Source organism: Sinocyclocheilus rhinocerous, unplaced genomic scaffold, assembly GCF_001515625.1.
Source record: "Sinocyclocheilus rhinocerous isolate Xijiao unplaced genomic scaffold, SAMN03320098_v1.1 scaffold63, whole genome shotgun sequence".
NCBI lineage: Eukaryota > Metazoa > Chordata > Actinopteri > Cypriniformes > Cyprinidae > Sinocyclocheilus > Sinocyclocheilus rhinocerous.
Genome location: NW_015659563.1, coordinates 786781 through 808312, shown reverse-complemented (window position 1 = coordinate 808312; position 21532 = coordinate 786781). Strand labels below are relative to the sequence as shown.

Sequence of the window (21532 nt, the reverse complement as noted above, 5' to 3'; positions counted from 1 at the left end):
ACGTTGCATTATGGCTATCTGCTTTACTGATAGTAATGCTATTAATGAGGTCATTAATATTACAATTGTTATTAGTATTTATTAGGCTAAATACCGAATTGGGCCTCCAGTGTCACTGTTATATAGCCTACATTAAGCGTTTTAAATCTTAGCAAAACCGTGCCTTAAACTATAAGCAAAGCTGACTGTATTTGAACTTGAGTCCAAGTTTAAAATAAAACTCTATGAACCACTCCATTATGAACGTATGAGCTGTATGAACCACTAACTTACAAGCTGTAAAGTAAACGGGAAGTGTTTGTCCGAACTCGACTGGTTTTGCGAAAGAACGCAAAGTTTCTCGAGGGAACGCAAAAGTTTTGCGAGAGAACGCAAAGTTTCTCGAGGGAACGCAAAAGTTTTGCGAGAGAATGCAAAAAAAATTTCCTCCCACCCCGAATTTTTTCCCCACCACCATGTCCCTTTAGGGGCTCCGTACGAAACTCCTTTGCTTCACATATGTATCTTTCGAACGAAATACTGCTTTCGAACGGAATCTATAGAACGTGAAATGTTTTAATAATGAACCAATTCAAATAGAAAACAAATATTCTCCGATTATGTAATCCGTATGAAACGTGTATATTGCGTGTCCACCGCAGAGATGACTATTAAGCATCGTTAACTTCATCACTTTTTAGTTTATCAATAAATTATTAAAATGGTAAGGTAGTCTCCTTGCTGTTTTCCCCGAAACGTTAAATTATTTTATTTATTTTAATGTAAGCAATCAGAAATCAGGGGTAGGCCCCCTTGTGGCAGCCACTGCTTAAGAAAATCGTTGTTGTTTTTTTGTGTATCGATGCGAATCAGTTGAAGATATAACCCCCCCCCCTAACTAACAGTAATATTAATTATGCATTAAATTAATTAATTAATTGGATTGCAAACTGCACATTTCTTTGAACATGTGCTTGAAGTCATTGTCTGATTGGCAGGCAGTGCTGGACAATGTGCCTCAGAAGAACCTAGGAGGTGTGCTGGAGACCATGAAGCCCTCCCGAAGCTCAAGCCCCAACCATTCACTTGCCAGCAACAGGTATCCTTTAACAAAGATTTATTAAAGTCAACATCAATTAAAAATTGACCCTTTTTGCCAGTGGTTCCCAATCCTGGTCCTGCAGAACCTCCAACACTGCTCATTTTAGATGTCTCCCTAATCAAACACACCTGATTCGAGACCTCAAATGTGTGTCGGAGAAGAGAGACATCAAAAAAGTGCAGTGTTGGGGGTTCTCCTGCTTTATGCAAATGAATAAAGAGAGGACACATGTGAATGGTTTCTATGAATCCATTGTTTTGACTTTGATATTAGGTCTTGGTATGGAAAGACATGAAAAATGCCTTATTTTTTACTGTTCTCTCACTCAACTTTTCCAATCTTTTATTTTTTGTGAAGTTCTTTTTCAGGTCGCCCGCTGTGCAGCGGTATCACTCGGCTGGGTCAGCCATGCAAAAAGAGGGCTCTGGTGGGTCAGGACTACTGTAGACTACATGAGGGTGGCCACACCTCCTACAGTCGACTCTGAAATGGATTCAGCATTTCTTGTCTAATAATGGACTTCATTTCTGTTTCCAGAAGTGTTTGCAGAATGTACATTGAATGCTAGAGCACTTTTGTCTTAACTACTTAATCGTGGTAGTTTGTCTTTTTGGTCACAGTGGGTTTTATTTCATGTTTGTTGTAGTGCCACTTATAGATGTAGTCTGCATTGTTTATAATACATTATGTAAAGTAAGATTGAGATGCACGCTTTTAAATTTCCATGTACTTATAGATTTCACCATACTGTCTGCAAATGCATTATATGTCTTACAAGCATTTATTAAAGCTTTTTTTTTTTTTTTTAAGAAAACGTTCTAGTAAATGAAGTGTGTCTTCAGAGTGCATTCGTTTATCAAGTTATCGACTACGAGGGAGAGAGCATTCCCATTCAAGTATTAAAGACTCGCAAGTATGCATGGCCTGTTACTGCCCTGTTTCCACCTGGTATCAACATGAAAGAGTCCTGGTTGTTTGAAACCTCTTCCATTTAAGAATTATGGAGGCCACTATGCTCTTGGGAACCTTCAATGCAGCAGAAAGCATGTCTCCTGCGGGTAGTTCCTTTTAAATGCTTTTTTTTTTTTTTTTTTTTGTATGTGCATAACTTGCAAGGCACTGTGTGTTACACCATACATGAGTTTTACATAATTTTTCAAAATGAAATCAGGAACTCTAACATCAATACTGAACTCGTGTTTCTAGCTCAGATAGAAGTAAAACTGAGGTTGTGGGTTTATTTTCCAGGGAAGGCATGAGATGTTAGAATGTACAGCTGCAACAAATAGATTGGGATCTGCAAGCCATCGTTTAATATAATTATTTTGTGCTTTAACAATACGTGGGGGAAAACGTTATACAGAATTAAAAAAGCAATTTATAAAAATTGTGCTGTGGGATGTTTTCTGAATATATGCCTTCCGTCTCTCCATATTTTTTTCATTCCAATGTATTTAGTTATTCTTGAACTCTCCTAAGCATTTTTTCCCCCTCGACAAGACTAATGGCACCCCACCGTTATATGAATTCTAATAATACATTCTCTGAATGCAGTTTCTTCTGACTTTTCTCTCTTTAAAATTATATGTATTGGCAACAACTAGGAAAGTCGTCATTTAAATGATGCAATCTCTAAATTGAAGTAATCTGGGCAGTAGCGGCCTGTAGCGAGGAGGTTTCCTCGCGGCTCTTCCAGCGGAGGATTTATGGGCGGTTTGTTTAGTTCTCGCCAGTCTCCCAGACTTCCTGACTACGGTCTAAAACAGAACGCGGAATAACAGCCACGCTTGTGCAGCAGCGCTTTAAACACTACAGCGGCAATGCTGTGGCGTTTTAATGGCCAATGCGTTTATCACGTGACCAACGGCTGTGCGTTTTTAAACAAGTGTATAATTGTTTGCAAATTATGAAGTACATAACAATAGCGCTAGTAACAGTTACCCAAACCTTCATTGTAAGATGAGACAATGGAGCACGACACAGCGTTTAATTACAATCGCACTTTTAAAAGAGAAAGTGGGTGGCTCTGAAAAGAGCCTTTGGGAGTTTTGTGTATTCTTCGGTTTATTTGGTCTTAGCGGGCTTCTCGGTCTTCTTGGGCAGCAGCACGGCCTGGATGTTGGGCAGCACGCCGCCCTGAGCGATGGTCACTCCGCCCAGGAGTTTGTTCAGCTCCTCGTAGTTTACACATCAAACACAAACACTCTTTACAGCTTTCATAGTAAGGTTTTATTTTTTGTTAATGAAATATTCATTAGCTCTTTGGTTTAAATGGTTGTGCAAAATAATCTTCCAAGTGTTCATGGCATTTGCAATTACCGACACACAACAGTTGTCAATTATCTGTCTGATAAAACGTATTTATTTCAAAAGTGTATTATGTCTCCACTGACGGAACAAACTAAGAAAAGTGCTCTCTGGTAGATAAAATGGGTGGCTCTGAAAAGAGCCTTTGGGTTTCAGGAACCGACTGGAATCCGCTTATTTGGTTTTGGCGGGTTTCTCGGTCTTCTTGGGCAGCAGCACGGCCTGGATGTTGGGCAGCACGCCGCCCTGAGCGATGGTCACTCCGCCCAGGAGTTTGTTCAGCTCCTCGTCGTTGCGCACCGCCAGCTGCAGGTGACGGGGGATGATACGGCTCTTCTTGTTGTCCCGAGCGGCGTTTCCAGCCAGCTCCAGGATCTCAGCCGTCAGATACTCGAGCACAGCGGCCAGATACACCGGAGCCCCGGCACCGACGCGCTCGGCGTAGTTACCTTTGCGGAGAAGCCTGTGAACACGACCGACGGGGAACTGCAGCCCTGCTCTGGAAGAGCGAGTCTTAGCCTTTGCTCTGGCCTTACCGCCGGTTTTGCCTCTTCCGCTCATTGTCAGACCGTTGTAACCTTCACAAACACTCAACGCAGAAATATTAGAACTTCCGCCTGACAACCGCTTTTAAGAGACCGTGTCCGTCTTCTATTGGTCCGAGGCTGCTACAGTTGCAAACCAATCACTGCACGTCCCTCGAAATTCCAAACCCCTCCCCTCTTCTCTCTGTACGGGTCCTCATTCGGCGCCGTCGAGAGCCCAAACAAACAAGTACTAAAATATATACTTTCAGAAATTCAGTACAAACCATTCCGGTCATATAAATGTTTCTATCACGCACCCAACCCTTACACTTACCCATAACCCTCACAGAAACCTGCATTTAAATATAATCACGTGATGGCCCATTTATAAACCCTTTTTAACTAGCGAGGTCCGACTCATTACTAGGGATGGGCCATACCACTTATTTTGTTTTCGATACGATACCGATATTTTTCAAGGCAGTATCGTCGATATCGATACCGATTCGATACTTCTGAACTAAACTTTTAAATTATGAAATTTATTAAATTATTAAATTACTAAGAGTAAAATGGGTAATGATAAGCACTTAACTTTATGTTTAAAACACATTTTAACATTCAATATGCCTTAATTGTAACTTATTAGGTTATATTTTTGTTTACACATGGTTCAAATATGTTTTTTGTTTACACATGATTCATGATTCCAAATGTTCTGTCTTGCAACATTTGCATGTGTTCAGATGGGCAGGAAAATAGTTCTATCCTACACAATTATTCGCTAACAAAGGTTATTCGTCCAATTCAATGCATATTGTACGCATTATTATTTTTTTGTTAAATAAACAAAATCACTGGTAAATAAAAAAACACCTTAGTATCGATATTTTTTGTTTGAGTATCGATACTTTCGATACTCGCATCAGTATCGATATATCGATACTTCGGATCGATACGCCCATCCCTACTCACTACTCTAGTTGGTGTTGCACTATATACATTTTACCATATTAGGGATTACCTCAGTCACAAGTCAAGTCAAAACCTGTACACACATACATACATAGAGAATGCCAAGCATGGGCATGTTAACACATCTCAGTGACTTTTTTTAATCAAAATTTGATCAAATCAAATGATTTAAATATATTATTAATTGCTAGATCAGTTATAAGGGAATTGATACATTTTCTGTTTGGTGATCAAAAGATCACAGAAGACAAAAATTAAACTAAAGAAATAACCACACCAGCGCAGCTTTTATTATTATTATTAAATGGCCTTTCTCCATTGTTTAATGCCTTGTAGCGTTTCTGATCCTTTCTTATCCAGAGTTGAGGAAAAAAAAGAAATAGGGTTCTGGGTTTATTCACCTAACCCACCACAATAGGACAAAAAGCTCTTTATCAGAAAACATTGGTGGCTCTTAAAAGAGCCTGTGTGGCAGCTGAAAGCTTCATAAGCTCTACTTGGAGCTGGTGTACTTGGTGACGGCCTTGGTGCCTCAGACACGGGTGTTTGGCCAGCTCTCCGGGCAGCAGCAGACGCACGGCGGTCTTAGTGACGGCCTTCTTGGAGCCCTTCTTGGGAGCGGATTTCGCGGGTTCAGGCATGTTAACTCGCGATGAACAACACAATACAATATCGTTCACGGTCATGTACTGGATATTTATTGAAAGCTCATGCTAATTTATGAAGGCAGGGTTGCCTTTCCCTGATTGGGTCTTTTTGCAAAATGAATGAAAGAAACAATTTCATTGGTTAGAAATGGGCCGCTAGACAGACATATCCGCCAATCACAGGCTTCTAAATTTGAACGCTTCCCGTCGCCTCCCCCACGCACGCGTCTCTGACTTTCCCGCTCAATGTTTTTGTGAGAATCACAATCACGAAGAAAAAAAGTAAAACTTTTATTATTTTCCATACTAATGTGCACATTTAATTAACTCTTGGAGAAAACACGGATTTCAGTGAATGAATCAACTTAAGCTCGAGATTAAGGCAAAAACGCCTTTATGTTTTAGTGTGCTAAAGCTATTTTTACTTCAGTATGAAGATCTTAAAGAACTCCGACTGCGTGCTTTTGTAAAATGACTACCAAGTAATACACAGACTATTATGAAATGCGCTCTTTTTGAAAATGTGGGTGGCTCTTAAAAGAGCCGTTGGGTTTTTGTGTAGAAATATAACGTTGTTTATCCTCCGAAGCCGTACAGAGTGCGTCCCTGCCGCTTCAGCGCGTACACCACGTCCATGGCGGTGACGGTCTTTCTCTTGGCGTGCTCGGTGTAGGTGACGGCGTCGCGGATCACGTTCTCCAGGAACACCTTCAGCACACCGCGGGTCTCCTCGTAGATCAGACCGGAGATGCGCTTGACGCCGCCGCGGCGCGCGAGGCGACGGATGGCGGGTTTGGTGATGCCCTGGATGTTATCCCGCAGCACTTTACGGTGGCGCTTAGCGCCTCCTTTCCCGAGCCCTTTCCCGCCTTTGCCTCTTCCAGACATGCTTGTAGACTCTCAAGCTTCTACGTTGTACAACGGAACTTCTGATGTGACTGTAGCTGAAGCTGTGCGTGAAGACCTTTACAGTAGCCTACAGGACCTAATTGAAACACAAGAAGGCGGAGCTACGCGACATCATACGACACACGTCATTCAGTCACATGGCGATTTAGCAACTTTTAGCAACAAATCGACCTTCCTTTAGCAACTTCCCCTGAAAATTAGTTGGCAACACTGGTTACAGGGCTCCTGCAGTATGCTCTGTACATACAGTTTACAAGTCTGACCGTTCAGCAAATTCTACACAATTTATTTAACATTAAACTATGCACCCAAGCTTTCCAAAGAGAGATTAGTATCCACTGCCTGCTCAAACTTCTCAAAAGCTTCGAAACATGTTATTGCTAATATGTTATTATTAGTTTAATGCAGGAATTACCCGTCCATTCTTCAGTCCCTCTGTCCTCTGCAGGGTCACGGGGATACTGGAGCTCATTCTAGTGTCTTGGGCCACAGGCGAAGAAAACCCTGGACAGATGCAGGAAATATCAACATTTGATATATATTTCCTGCAATCTTCAGCCAAAAGAGTGTTGAAGTTACAGTGTGGCCCTGCAGCAAACAAACCATCATAACTTGAAATGCTTCATTTTGATGAAACAGACGTGCATCATATTTAGGTAAGGGGCTAACATAAACTGAAAATAGAAATTGAACAGATCCAAATGATGGCCACCAACCATTAAGCAAACAATAATTTTAATATCAACTGACCAAAAATGGTGATTTATCAACAGGGTCATATATCAATTTTTTTGTGTGAATTGACCACAAGGTGGCACTTTAATGGCTGAACATGTAATTTGTTTTGATATTGGATATGGAGCAGCTGAGTGTCAGTTCTTACAATAAGTTCGAGAGGTTGTTGAATCGATCGATTTATTTATTTATTGTTTGTTTGTACGTTCATGCTAAGTAGTTTAAGTACTCCCCCCTATTTATTAAATTTTTATTTATTTACTCAAAAGTCGGTAATTTTAAGTTTATTCTTGTTCGATTTTACATAATTATATATATATATATATATAAAATGCCACAACCTGAACAAGACGCTGGAAAACTGAAAGAGGCTTTGTGATTGGTTAATGTGTCATCGAGGTCAGCTCTGATTGGTCGATCTCATTTCGGTTTGCTCATCAGTTTGTGTTGCTGACGGTAACTTGTCTGAAATGTGTCTGCGTTCGCTGACAAACTCCAGTAAATGTTCTGTTTACCACGTTACCACCCTGTACATAATTATATGAGGTAAGCTTAACCTCCTTCCTCTTTCAAGACGGCGTTATGATTAAATCTGCAGTGTTTTTGTTCTGTTTTAGAGCTGTTAGCAATAACGAGTCTCAGGCGCTGACAGAAAATATTAGCTAATATTAGCACTCGTATTGTAATTGTTCATATTCTGCATCATCGAAACATTTATGTATACACAAATAATCAAATATCACTCTTGATCAGTCATTTATCCCGTGCAGTTTGTGGTTTTGTATATGGCTAGTTAGCTTCGGTTGCTATTTCCATCGTCAGTCATGAAATACAGCATGTTTTATTACGTCTACGTTAGTGTTAAAAGACCAATTATATGTGCTCTGAATACACAAATAATCAAATATCACTCTTGATCAGTCATTTATCCCGTGCAGTTTGTGGTTTTGTATATGGCTAGTTAGCTTCGGTTGCTATTTCCATCGTCAGTCATGAAATACAGCATGTTTTATTACGTGTAACGTTACGTTAGTGTTAAAAGACATTATATGTGCTCTGAATCAGCGTCAGGCTCAGATGAGGATTTCTCACTGAAACTCTCATATGCGTGTCATATAGAAAAAATATATATGCATAGGTAACTTACTATAAACATATGTACGTGTCTGACGGTATTGTATTTGAGGCTTCTGATGTTATGTTTTCCTTGAATTGTGTTTTATAAAATATTATCAGCATTTCTAGAGTATGAATTTTAAGGAATATTAGTGTTTATAATGAATACGATGTTTATGATTGTACAATATGAACATAACTGTTATAATGGTCATATTGATTTGCAACGGGGCACGTGATTATGTTATGAACTGAAACTTGGCCTGATATTTTCAGTTTTTATTTGCTGTATGCGAAGCAACATTATTTAATTAGAAAAAAAAAATAATGAAGTGAATGAATGAAGTTAATTAGAAAAAAAAGTGAAAATAAATAAATAAACAAACACACATATCGTGTTGGTATAGTTGAAAAATGGACACCAATATTTTGGGATGAAATTTGTATATACATGTGTATATGAGCAAATGTTTTTAATAAGTGTAAACTGGTCTATTTATTTTCACCACTTTTAATGAAAATGTTTTAATATGAAAATATCAGTTTGGGGTTTAGCCTATATGATCAAAATTGTAAGAATTCCTTAGAGATTGTCCATTAGAAATTGATTTTGTAAATCCCACTACATAAATAAATAACTAGTGACAAAATACAACATTTTTGAGCAATATTCAAATTCTTGACCGGTTTGAAATAAAAAAAGCAGTGCAATCAATTTGCATCGTTGTGTCACAGTTTGCATCAGAAAATGCACATGAAAACAGATGTAGTTTAAGTCTGGATTTGAATTTGTAATAATGGCTAAACGTTGTCTCGCCATGTATGGATTTCTGATTTGACTTCATGATCTTGGACAGGGGTGTCAAACTCGGCTCCTGGAGAGCCACTGTCCTGCAGAATTCAGCTCCAAGTGCTGTCACGATTATGAAATTTGGCCGACGATTAATTGTCTAAAAATAGTCACGGTTATTGCGATTAATTGTCTGTTTTTATGGCTTTCATTATATAATTGATTAATTTAAGGGTTCAGTAAATAATTATGATGTTATCTTTTAATCTTTTTGAGTTATTATTTAGCAGTGTAAGATTACATAGAGTATTCCAAATTCTAAGAATCGGCCGATACCGATCCAACACCAGCGCTGTTTGTTTCTACACCACTACAGAATATCATTACTGTGTTTGTGGAACTAATGGTCACTCTTTTAAACCCTTTGTTAAACGCAATCCACTAAATACTCACTTCCTCATTACAGAGAAAAACTACATTTGATTAAAAATATATAAGAAATTAAATTAAACTAGCTGACTGTATAATTTAGCAGCAAAAACAATAACTTGGAAAAAAAATCTTTGGTGCACATTACAATTTAAACATGTTTATGCTGTTAACTATTTGTATTCTTACAAAATACATTCATGAATATAAGATAGAAATCATGAGAAAAAGAAAGGCTTCTAATAATCTTTCTGTTTGTGATAATTCCTTCCTTCCTTAAACTTAAAGTATTATAATGGGAATATATCATCTTGGATAGACAGTTTTATGCTGACTGTCATAACTGAACGTGACGTGCTGTTTGAATACTGAGTGGAGAATGACTGACAGCTGCAGCAGAAGGAAGATGAGTTTCTGTAAACCTAAATTCTGTCCCTCACATTAAGATATGGAATGGCTTCAGATGATATAGTGCAGGGCTCCAGACTGAGACCATTTTTTCTGCCTGTGCGACTAAATTTTGTGTTCCCATTCACAAAATTCAAATCACAAATAATACTACTGATGATAAAGAACGGGTTGAATGTGAACCACTTTCGTTTCCATATAACTATAAACTATGATAAAAGTTCATCAGCATGCACTGAATAATCCCATCTTGTAGCGCAAAAAAAAAAAATATATATATTGCAACCAAATCATGTTAGGTTAGATCAAATAATCGCGATTAGACGGTTATTTAATTATCGCGACAGGCCTAGCTCCAAGCAAAATTAAATGATACTGAATCAGCTAATCAGTGTTTTTAGGAGTGCTAGAAACTTTCAGGTAAGTGTTGGAGTTGGTTGGAGCCACACTCTGCATGACAGTGGCCCTCCAGGAGCTGAGTTTGACACATGTGATCTAGGAGGTCCATTAGGTTTATTTATTTAAGTTCTAGGTCATAGAATGGTTTGTTCAGTGGAGTTCATGGGACTGTTGTCACTTGGTAATTGAGATTACAATTATTTGCATTATTTAAAATAATCTTTAAGACGTTTGTTTTACCATTTCATACATTGAAGACTTTTTATGGCATTAAATTTAAGAAAAATAAGAAATTACATTTGCACACGTGCTCCTAAATACATTTTACAGTTTGCACACATCTATTTTTAGTCGCAAATGCAACTGAAGTGCCCACACTGTTGAAAGTTCTAGGTCATAGAATGGTTTGTTCAGTGGAGTTCATGGGACTGTTGTCACTTGGTAATTGAGATTACAATTATTTGCATTATTTAAAATAATCTTTAAGACGTTTGTTTTACCATTTCATACATTGAAGACTTTTTATGGCATTAAATTTAAGAAAAATAAGAAATTACATTTGCACACGTGCTCCTAAATACATCTTACAGTTCGCACAACATCTATTTTTAGTCGCAAATGCAACTGAAGTGCCCACACTGTTGAGCCCTGTCTTTGTCTGTGAAATATCCAGCGCGTCTCTGCAGGGCACGTGAGAATGTCAGCGGGAGTAAACAGTTCTCAAGGGTAGATTTTCCACTAGTTAATCGATCGTGGATGGTTTTGTTATTTCTGGTGGATAAAAAAAAAGTACAAGAGGATAAAAATAATAAAAGCAAAAATGTTTCTCCAAATATACTTGGGCGGCCCACCCAAGTAAAGTCTATGTGTGGGAAACACTGTAGTAGGAGCATATACAAATGGAACTGGAGAGGTCCAAAGATAGAGCCCTGGGGGACTCTAAAATAGAGCCCATTGAGGTTCACACAATTATAGTGGCCTATGTTAAAGGGAGAAATTCACCCAGACATCAAAATTCTGTCATTTACTCAATTGTGTCATTCCAAACTTGCATGACACTCTTTCTTCTGCAGAACACAAAAGACGACATTTTGGTACAATGTACAATAGGTACAATTTGGTTACAGTTGGCTTCTATTGTATGAACAAACACTGAGATTTTTCTCAAATCATCTTCTTTTATGTCACAAAGGCGAAAGAAATTCATAGTTTAAACAACATGAGGATTGATAAAATTATTGACAGAATTTTGACAATTTCTAAATTTTTTGAGGTCCGTAAAATCATGTCAGTTGCCCATTTCAGTTTTGTCATTTTAAATAAATTAAATGGTTCTGCTTGAATCATTTGTGGCCTTGGTGTTGGGTCAAGCTAACAGTTCAATAAATTTATTTGGAAAGACATGTCCTGTTGCCAGTGTAAAGAATATCTGAGAGCCATGGTTCAGTTTATTGTCAACCGAAAAACACGGTCGACTGAAATCCCTGTAAGGATCACAGGAGTGTGGTTCCCCCTCAACCCAGTTTGTTATGGCCTGGAGGAGCAGATCACATGGCAATTTTCACATTCTTCAGGGTTTCAGCAGACAGTCATCTGGAAAATCTTCCCAAGATTCCCTGAATAAGGGGGTGGAGGCCTGACTATATTGGAATATTATCAGACTTTTGGACTCAGAGCGGCCATGTGATTCTTTAATCTTAGCCTGGACACACTGAGCCTCTTCATCTTCATGGCTCTTCTCTTCCTTATCCGTTATTTGAAGGGTTTGAAGATGAAATTATTCCTGGTGTCGCAAACTCTCTTTAACCACCATGATTATGTGAGTAAGACTTTGTCAGACTCTTTTGCCAAGAACCTATTGTGTATTTTTACCTATTGTTTGATTGGCATTTTTTGGGATACAGTATGTCTCGGACATGTTCTTAACAGGTTTTGTGATACCAAGTCTACAGTCTTTTTGGTCAGAATGCACAAGACACATTTTTAAGGAAGTGAGCAAAATGGACTGTGTATGTATTTCCCACTCAGAACATAGTGGGGAATTCCTGCAGTGAGATACTGAGCTCAGAAATGCAACTGTGGGCGGAAGTGTCTAGATGAAATGAAGGATAATTTCAAACTGAGGTAGAAACATGTGTTGTGGCTTTAAATGTTAATGTCTTCTTTCTGATCATCAGTCTGAATAAAGTTTATTGTAGAGAGTTTGGCCTCATCATGGTCTCTCTGCCTCTATTTACATGGATACGGTCATGTTTACTGTACGCTGGAGTGTTTCGAAGTTAATTTCATTTTCAGGATGCCCTAACGAGTTCATCTGATTGGTCAGAGAGTGAAAGAAGAAGAGAGAGCGAGGAAGTGAGCCTTTTTTGTCTCTCTGTTTGTTTGTAGAGAAATGTGAATGATTCCCTGTGTAAAGCGGTGCTTGTCTGAAAAACTCGCCGGCACAATGTTAGTGTTCTCTGAGTGGTCACTAGGGCATTGATATGTTAGGGTTAGGGTTTTAAGGTGTACAGAGTGTTTTGGAGGCATTATATCATTACCAAGGTGTATGTAACACTAGCAGCTCTGGGCATGTGACAAAGTGTGAATCTTATTTGTTGTCCTGTTTGCTTCACAGTGCAATAGAAAAGAGATTAGAACACCTTTCCTTTAAAAAGTTGCATTGATGGCATGCAATTGTTTGTGTTGGTCTGAACAGACGCATTAACATCTGTTCATTTAAATAAAAATGTTTTTTTTGTTCTGTATTTTGCTTAATGCTTAAGAATATACTCTTACTTAAAGATCAGCTCATATGGGTTTTCAAAAAATATATTTTGTGCCATTTGTAACGTAGCTATCCTTCAATGTAAACAGTCAAAAAAATTGTTAATTAAAAAAAGTGCATGATAAATAAAGATAACGTCTCTCAAAAGAAAGAGTCGACTCTGAACCGCCTTAACGAGTCGTCATATTTTCGAATCTTCTGCCTGTTACCTATATATGTCACAAGGTAACACATTTGCATAATCTGCCCGCGAAATATGAACACTCTGACCTGCCCACAAACACTTCCGCTAGTTAGTGTGTTTACATCAGGTCGAGAAGATGCTGTGTTTTTAGCCTCACTGGGCATTCTAACAGTTCCCACACATGAAACTCAAATAAGTAAATAATAATAATAATAATGAATGCAATAAAACTGCTGTCACGTCACGTAAAGTACCACATACAAAGTTTAAACTTACCACTGAGAAACGTCCTGATCAAGTCGAGCTTGCGATGGAGTTTCCGGTTGAGCGACTGCATCGGTATCATCCTCAGACTCAGGCTCGAATTGATAAGGTAATATCAATGCCATTTTTGTAAACTTATAGCATCTTTGTTTACAAGTAACCCTCCGGAGCAAAAAAAGAATTATGGCAATGGGCGTTTCGTTTCCGACACGCAATTTATACGGAAAGACCAATCACAACTGACTTGGCCAGCTGACCAATCAGAGCAGAGTAAGCTTATGGAAGGGAGGAGTTTACAGACTTTTTCAGCGGATTAACTTGCACCGATTAATTGTTCACATCATTACTAGCAATGTGCGCTAGTAAAGTAAATAAAGTCAATTTTGATTTCATGCGGACTTTAAGCTCAGAATTGCTTCGAACGAATCATTTCGAAATCATTGAAAAATGATTCTAATATTAAATGTATATTCTGAGAAAATTACAATCTTTTCTGACCTTGAATGCATTTAAACCTGTTGTAGGGGACTCCAACACAATATTAGGACACTTTAAAATATCATATGACCTGCTCTTTAAGATAACACTTATCTTAAGTGTGAACGATCATAATAGTATGGAAGCCCTTTACCGACCTTGAATAACGAATAAAACAAGGCGATTGTGACTTTTTATCTCACAATTCTGACTTTTTTTCCCCCTCATAATTCTGACGACTTTTCTTATAATTGTGAGATATAAACTCACAGTTCTGACTTTTTTCTCAGAATTGCGAGATATAAACTCGCAATCATAACTGTGAGTTTATATCTCACAATCAGCAGAAAAAACGTAAGCCGGGGAAAAATGGTTAGAAATGCTAATCCACTTTAGTTCAGCCCCCACATCCTTTGACATTTCTAAAATTCCTTTTCTCCATATTTTCAGGTCTTGCTTTCTCCTTATGTGTTCATTTTCATCCCCTCTTGTCTTTCTGTCTCTCTAAGGAGCTGGAGTGTGGGACACGTATGGCTGTGTATGATGAGAATATCCTGAAGAACCCTTTTTACCAGGCCCTAGAAAAACACAGACCGGATCTGTGCAGCAGGGTGGCAGAACTCCATGGCATTGTGAGTCTCTCACTTCCACATTTCTCATGATGGTATATTTATGTGTTATGTGTTTCAGTTTAACTGTTTTAACTCCTACTCCGATTTCAGACTGAGCAGAAGTGAATGTTGTTTGTTTGTTGACGACTGAAACGATCAACAGATTTATTTGTGGAACATAATTAGTCATGTATTCATTCATGTGACTGGTCTGTTCACATGCGGTCATAAAGAGATTCTGTGTATGAACGGATTATTTGATGTTGGGAGATGGTAGAAGTTCTGTTAGCCAAGCGCTGATGACAATGTCATGCGATTCTCAGATTCTCAGATTTAAATAAATAATAAGAACAATCAATAAATCAATGCTTAAACTTTGCCTAAAATATCACTGTATCACTACTATTCTGTTGTTCTGGATATCAGCACAGTTGCTAGTGTGATATTGCTTTTATACAACAATTCAATAAACGAGAAGTATATTTTTTAGCTACTTACATTTTTAACACAAGTTAAAGTTACTTTTTATTTTTGCTTCGCGAATGGAGCGCTGCAGTGATGGCATATTTTTGTAGGCCAATCTGGAATTTAGCAACACCCTGGTTCCCCGAAAAAGTCAATAGGATTTTTAATTTGACTTTTGGATTGGATTATAGCTTCTTTAATTTCAGGCGTTTAATAAAAAAACAAAAAAACATCAACTTTGGGTTGATGGAACCGGAAATGCAAAGATGCTCATTTCTAGGTTTTACAACTCAATCCTTCAGCACTCTATGAAAATAGATCCGCCCTGCGTCCCAATGTTCATACTATCCATCCAAAATAGTATGAGAGATTAGAATTAGTGTGTCCCACAATCCATTGCGCTTTGACGAATGATTCGTTTGAGAACTACAAACTCGAATAAAAAGTGTTAAAAACTACAAACATGGTGGATGTGCGCGACCGACGCTTAGGTAGAGAGGTTTAGATAAAGGGGGTTTGAGTTACTAATAATCAACATTTAACCTGGTAAAAAAATATTTATTTAATGTTATAAGTGTTATATTTCATCTGCAACAGCAATGTAAACTTTTATAAACATATGTTTGGTCGTTAACTTTTAAATGCATCATTATGCAGAAAATATGAGCAAAGTTCTCCGCATGAAGACCCGCGGCTGGCAGATCAACACGCTACTTCTTTTCTCTCCGATATGGTAGGAAGTTAAATAAAATGAAAAGTGGAGGATATAAACTGTGACAAGATGATTGGCAGGCCAGTTTACAGTGACAGGGTGCGTGTATCTATGCGACAGAGCGTCCGTTAAAGACGCAGTTGTATGACGTGATAGTAGCCTATATGCCCAAAGCTTGCCTACTCTTCTACTACACACTCAAAAGTGTGCACTTTTTCTTCACCAAAAAAGTACATACTTTAAGTGTGTAGTATAAGTAGGCACACTGAGACGCAGCACCGATAAAGCCAACGCAGGATCAACCATTGTATGTGTCCAAGCAGCACACAGTAGTCGTTTTAATCCTGAATTGGTTGAGTGAATGATTCAGTAAATCACTTATAATGGTCACTTGTCGCCACCTACTTGTGTAACAATTTAACCTGCAGAAAGGTTCACCGAAACCTGGACCCGCACCGGGACCGCTGTTCTCTGTGCTCGCGCTTCAGATGTGTGCGCTGCACGCAAAACAGTGTGCAAGTTCTTTCCCTTCCTGCGCTTAAATGGTTTAAAATCAAATTAAAATACGAACGCAGGAATCGTTAAGCAGAATCGAAATGCGCGTGTCTTACCCGGTTCTTGAAAATTTGGAACGTGTTCTCGATACCTGACCCTAGTCATGTGTTACCATTATGGTGTTTAGTATTTGTGTGAATGACACAGCACACCTCTATATATTAGTATTTTCCTTCTCTTGCTACCGTATTTGTTTACTGTAAAATTCTGGCAACCACAGCTGCCATTTTTTTTACTGTAAAATTTTATAGATTTTTTTTACAGTGTACTGAAAGTATTCTGGAACAATGATTTGTCAGCTGAACAATTGGAATATTGTTAAACGACAGTGCAATGCATTGAACCCACTCTACTTACCCTTGTTTTCATGTCTGACAAAAATAAAACATAGCGCTACCATGACTAAGCTCTGGCAATATTAATAAATATTATTATTTTTTGAACGCTGGAGTCTCGTTTCAGTTGCAGTTATATCAAAGAACACCCCTTGAGTTGGATCTTGTGAACCCAAAAGAAACATTTAGTGTCACTATAGCAAATTCAAAAAGAGGACAAAACAAAGCATCAAAGTAGCTAATATCGTGTGTGTGCTGTCTTGTTTAGATTCTGGTGCCGTGTTGTGGAAGTTTACCAGCGGGCTCTTTCACAGCATCTCAGTTCGACGGATATGTGCTTCATCCTGCCGAACAGGGTTACCAGACACTGGATGGAAAGGTATGTAAAATCCCACATTCAATCTCACAGAAGTTCTCCGTTTATCATTCAGAGCTGAATTTCAGGATGCTGACTGTAACCGAACAGGTGTTTTGTGTGACATATCTTCCAGGAAATGTCTATAGACAATAACCAGGTCCGTCTGGGTGCAGGGTTTCCCAATCCCACCTCTGTCCCCGTCCTGTTTGAGGAGACGTTCTACAATGAGAAAGAGCAGGCCTACAGCATACTGTGCATCGCACGGCCCTTCGACTCGGACCACAGTCCTGGTAATTCCTTTATCATCGAATGCAATGACTGATTTGGATCAAAAGTTCAGATTAACATAGAAGAGATTTAGTGATTTATTGCTTGACGTCTTGTTGCAACATGCCTGGTTAAATAATGTAAATGTATTGTTTGCTGGACTAATGTTTTGATTTTGTTTAACTGTTCTAAATTTTCAAAATGTATGATTTTGATTATTGTATTCTTTCTTCTGCTTTTGCAGAAGAGCTGAGTACTGTTTCTGCTCCGTACTGTCTGAAGAATATCGAGGATGTGAGGGAATTCTTGGGCCGCCATGCTGAAAAACTGGACAAGTTTGTGGCCGCCTTTTGCCACTCCTTTAAAGAACAAGAGAGGAAGGGCCTTCGACATCAAATAGTGAGATACACTCTCATTTACATTACATAAGTCCTTGCTCTTTTCCAAATAAGTGTTAATCACAGCCTGATGACAGATTATTCATTAAGAGAAGTTAAGTGGGGAGAGTCTTATTGGAATCATTATTTGAAACCAATCCTAAAGAATCCTATTGTGGCATTACATCATAAAAACTAGATCTTTTAGAACACATATGAGGCTGTTTGTATCTAATTACCAAAATTATAAAATGGTTTGGATGGGCTAAAATGGTGATATTAAATGATAAAATGATATTGATACAGATTTTCAGACTCTATTCAAGTACGATTCACAAGCTCTCGATTAGATTTTGATTCATTTTGATTTGATTCCAATAAATTTATTTAGGTAAAACAGGGCTTTTTGCTGCCCAGGCAGAAGCTCCAAGAGTGTACTTTGAATTTATTGGCAGATACAGTTTATTGTGTAACTAAAATACCAATAAAAAAAAACTGTGGTTGTTTTATTGATTTATTTTTCTCACCCAATCCTTCAGGACTCTGTAAATACTCTTTACACAAAATGTCTTCAGTTGCTGTTGAGGGACTCTCGTCTGGTAAGCTGTTGTATGAACTTATCACTAGTGTTGCTTTCGTCAACGAAAATTATGACTAAATATCGTCTTCAACGAACCTTTATCACGTGACGAAAACGAGACGAGACGAAAATGCTGGTCATGTGACGATGACTATAGTTAAATGTATAATGCAATATCATATTAGTTTTTATTTATTTATTTTTATTTTTTTAAAGGGAGAAATACGGTACCAAGGCTGCTGTAAAAGTCGGTGAGCATTGTTGCAACGTATTATTTCCCATTATTAATGTACTGTTTGTGTTGACAGGATGCAGCGTTCAACAAAACAACACGGTCCTTACAGGATCTGCAGCAGAAAGAACTTGGTGTGAAGTCAGAATTCAGGTGAGCCATTCTATTGCTAGGCTTATTCAATTCAATTCATTCAATTCAAGTTTATTTGTGTAGCGCTTTTCACGATACAAATCGTTGCAAATTAAGTTTCTACAATATTTAGTGGTAGCTTATCAGTGGTGACTGTCAGTTAATGTACATATGGCAGAAATGTATGGAAATGTCGGCTTATGTCTTTTTCATTAGAGTTTGCTAAGCCAAATCACTATTACTATTGTTCATTATTTTTCAGTTATCAGAGAGCTGAAGAGTCACGTAGACTAACATTGTGGGAAGGACCTGAATAGCATAGAGACATTCAAAGAATATCCAGAATATCATAGAGACATGCAAAATCACAGAAAAAAAAAAAAATCATTACTTTGCAAAATGTCTGTTATGTAAATAGGTTAACGTTTTGAAAAGAAAAGGGACACTGCAAGAGTATTAAAGGATTTAGTGATCATTTGTCACTTCTCTCTCGTAGTATAAATATTCCCCGGGCTAAGTGGGAGTTGACTCAACTGAACAGCTGTACGTCTCCCCTGCAGAAACTGCTCTGCATAAGGAAGGTTATTTTAACCGTCATGCATTCAGCCAGACGTCGAGATACAGGTGCTGTGACCAAATGGCTGCAATATAACAAAGAGTGAAAAATTTAAGGGGGTCTGAATACTTTCCGTACCCACTGTATATATATATGTGGTCATAAGAAAAATCTTGAATCTTACATTTCTCAGTGTTTTAGTTTAGTCACATGCATTTAGGATTGTGGGAGCTAACCACATACTAACTACACACACCTCCCATAGCTGCATGTCTTGTCTATAAATGTGCACTGTGGTCCACAGGGGTCAGGAGATAGACTGTCCTTCAGACAGAAGGTGGACCTGCTGTCCCAGAATGCTACACCTATAGACCGGCTGTTTGAGGTGAGCACCTTTGGCTGTTTGTGTAGCTAGTTTAAACTTTACTGCCCACTTCCTGTTAACACCAGAGGAAGAAATATCACATTTAGTGCTCATAGTAAGAGCTTTCCTCAAAAACAAACAATTGTATCTCATAACTGATGGCAGACATTATACAAATAAAAATCAGATTTATTCAACAAGTCAGGCAGACTTATTTTTGACTTTCTCAAGAACCGGAATTAAACCCTTACAGTAGTTAAGACAAACACCAAGACAAAATTGTCTCAAAATTGGTTCTTGATTGAATAAATATATGATTTATGAGACCATTTGCAGTGTTGAATTAGTTCAATTGACACTAAGTGTGTGTGTGTCTGTGTGTGTGTCTGTGTCTCTGTGTGTGTGTGTGTCTGTGTCTCTGTGTGTGTGTGTGCGTGTGTGTCTGTGCGTGTGTGTGTGTGTGTGTGTGTATGTGGCCAGCACATTGTGAGAGGAAATGAGGCCGAGGTGAAGCGTTTGCTGAGCAAGAGTGAGGATGAGGAGGACAGGAGGAAGTTATGTCACCCACTCTGTTCCTGTGACACGTGTGACCGCCACATCTCAGGGTCAGTGCTGACGAACATCACACATATCATCCACACAATAAATGCAGAGGAGCTTTTGAAGTGATCTGGGTCCCACTTTATATTAGGTGTCTTTAAATACTGTGCGCTTGATAATAAAATAATGAATTGTTAGCTACAATGTACCTATTGTGTTTGTAAAAAATTGCAAAACACTTGCTGCTATTGAGAGCGGATACGATTAAGAGTAGGGACAGGTTTGGTGGTCTTGCTGGGTTTAAGGGGTAGAGGTAGGGTCAACAGTGTAATTATAGATACAGAAATTAATTACAGATGTAATTACAGGACTGTATTTTCAAATATTAATACAATGTAAAAACATGTATGTACACAATAAGTGCATTGTGTCAAATGATTAATTTAGATGTAAGTACATATTAGTAAAGGACATTTAATATAAAGTGGGTCCGTGATCTGAAATTTTGCATTAATTACTTTTAGACAGCACTTAGCTGTTCTTCATTCAAGTCATTTTATTAAATAAATAAAAGACTTGAAATTGTATTAAATAAAGATCTAAAGACTTTCATTGGCTCATGCAATGGCTGCATTGTATAATCATTGATTGATTTTTCAACATTTTATTCTTTATCACAACTTTGTCTCTTTAACTTTATCAAATTCAGTTTGATACAGTAATAGCAACAGTGTGTTGGGCTGATGACCACCGCAAAGTGAACATATTAGAAAGTATGCAGTTTGAATGTAGGCCTGCTGTTTTTCATTAATTATTAAAGTGTTGCTTTGCTTGTCTTTCTTGGCATTTTCTTGGTTTAGGAGGTTAAACGACCCGTCCATAGTGACTCCGTTCTCTCGGGATGACAGAGGCTATACTCCTCTACATGTTGCTGCTGTTTGTGGTGAGCATTGACCTAATTTTGCTTTGTTTTTGTTTGTCTGTTTTGTTTGTTTTTATTTGGTTTTGTTTTGTTTTGCTTAGGGATGCACCGATACCACTTTTTCCAGTACTCGCCCGATACCGATACTTTTATTTTTGGTACTTGCCGATACCGAGTACCGATACCAATATTTTCATTGCATTTGTAAATTTTTAAAATATTGGGTACAGAAACCAAAAGAGTATGTATAATGTTAGTTGGTTAACTTCATTTATCAAATAGATACAGTCAAACCAACCCAAATTTGTATCAATTTTACTGGTAGTCCACTGTATGAATAATGTTTGGGTATAATATATCACAGTTTAGGTGTCCTACACCCACTAGTAAAAAAATATAAAAAATTATATCTGGTCTCTGAATAATTTTTGGTTTCACTGTATATCCTTCTGTTATTTTCACACTTAATCATGCCCGTTAAAATGTATTTTACAAGTTTTTGTTACTTTCA

At 38.0% G+C, this 21532-nt stretch overlaps 3 protein-coding genes across 5 annotated transcripts in view; 1 reads left to right on the top strand and 2 right to left on the bottom strand.

Annotated features, from left to right (window-relative positions):
- LOC107723969 (protein brambleberry-like) overlaps positions 1-1878 on the top strand; it is a 15085-nt gene extending 13207 nt beyond the window's left edge. The window contains exons 12-13 of the mRNA XM_016532702.1: positions 978-1078; positions 1439-1878. Coding sequence (XP_016388188.1) covers positions 978-1078; positions 1439-1568 — 231 coding nt within the window. The 3' untranslated portion in view covers positions 1569-1878. The remainder of the gene's footprint in view (positions 1-977; positions 1079-1438) is intronic.
- An 874-nt stretch (positions 1879-2752) lies between these two features.
- LOC107723972 (histone H2A-like) lies at positions 2753-4017 on the bottom strand. 3 transcript variants are annotated; one of them, XM_016532706.1, is made up of 2 exons: positions 3532-4016; positions 2753-3118 (listed from the first exon to the last, which is right to left on the bottom strand). In XM_016532706.1, the coding sequence occupies exon 1, from the start codon at positions 3947-3949 to the stop codon at positions 3563-3565; it is 387 nt and encodes a 128-aa protein (XP_016388192.1). In that variant the 5' UTR covers positions 3950-4016; the 3' UTR covers positions 2753-3118; positions 3532-3562. The 3 variants fall into 3 exon arrangements, with proteins under 3 accessions (XP_016388192.1, XP_016388191.1, XP_016388193.1); XM_016532705.1 differs by lacking the exon at positions 2753-3118 and adding an exon at positions 3144-3256 and having other exon boundaries at positions 3674-4017; XM_016532707.1 differs by lacking the exon at positions 2753-3118 and having other exon boundaries at positions 3415-3593; positions 3663-4017.
- A 1798-nt stretch (positions 4018-5815) lies between these two features.
- LOC107723971 (histone H4-like) overlaps positions 5816-21532 on the bottom strand; it is a 20555-nt gene continuing 4838 nt past the window's right edge. Inside the window, exons 2-3 of the mRNA XM_016532704.1 lie at positions 19194-19207; positions 5816-6426 (exon numbers count right to left, since the gene is read on the bottom strand). Coding sequence (XP_016388190.1) covers positions 6114-6426; positions 19194-19207 — 327 coding nt within the window. The 3' untranslated portion in view covers positions 5816-6113. The remainder of the gene's footprint in view (positions 6427-19193; positions 19208-21532) is intronic.

Excerpts from the sequence above, each read along its gene's own strand:
- LOC107723972 (XM_016532705.1), bottom strand. The coding sequence starts at position 3,949 with ATGAGCGGAAGAGGCAAAACCGGCGGTAAGGCCAGAGCAAAGGCTAAG. Across the intron at positions 3,257-3,673 it reads TGGCGGTGCGCAACGACGAG|GAGCTGAACAAACTCCTGGG; the intron begins GAGCTGAACAAA and ends GTAAACTACGAG.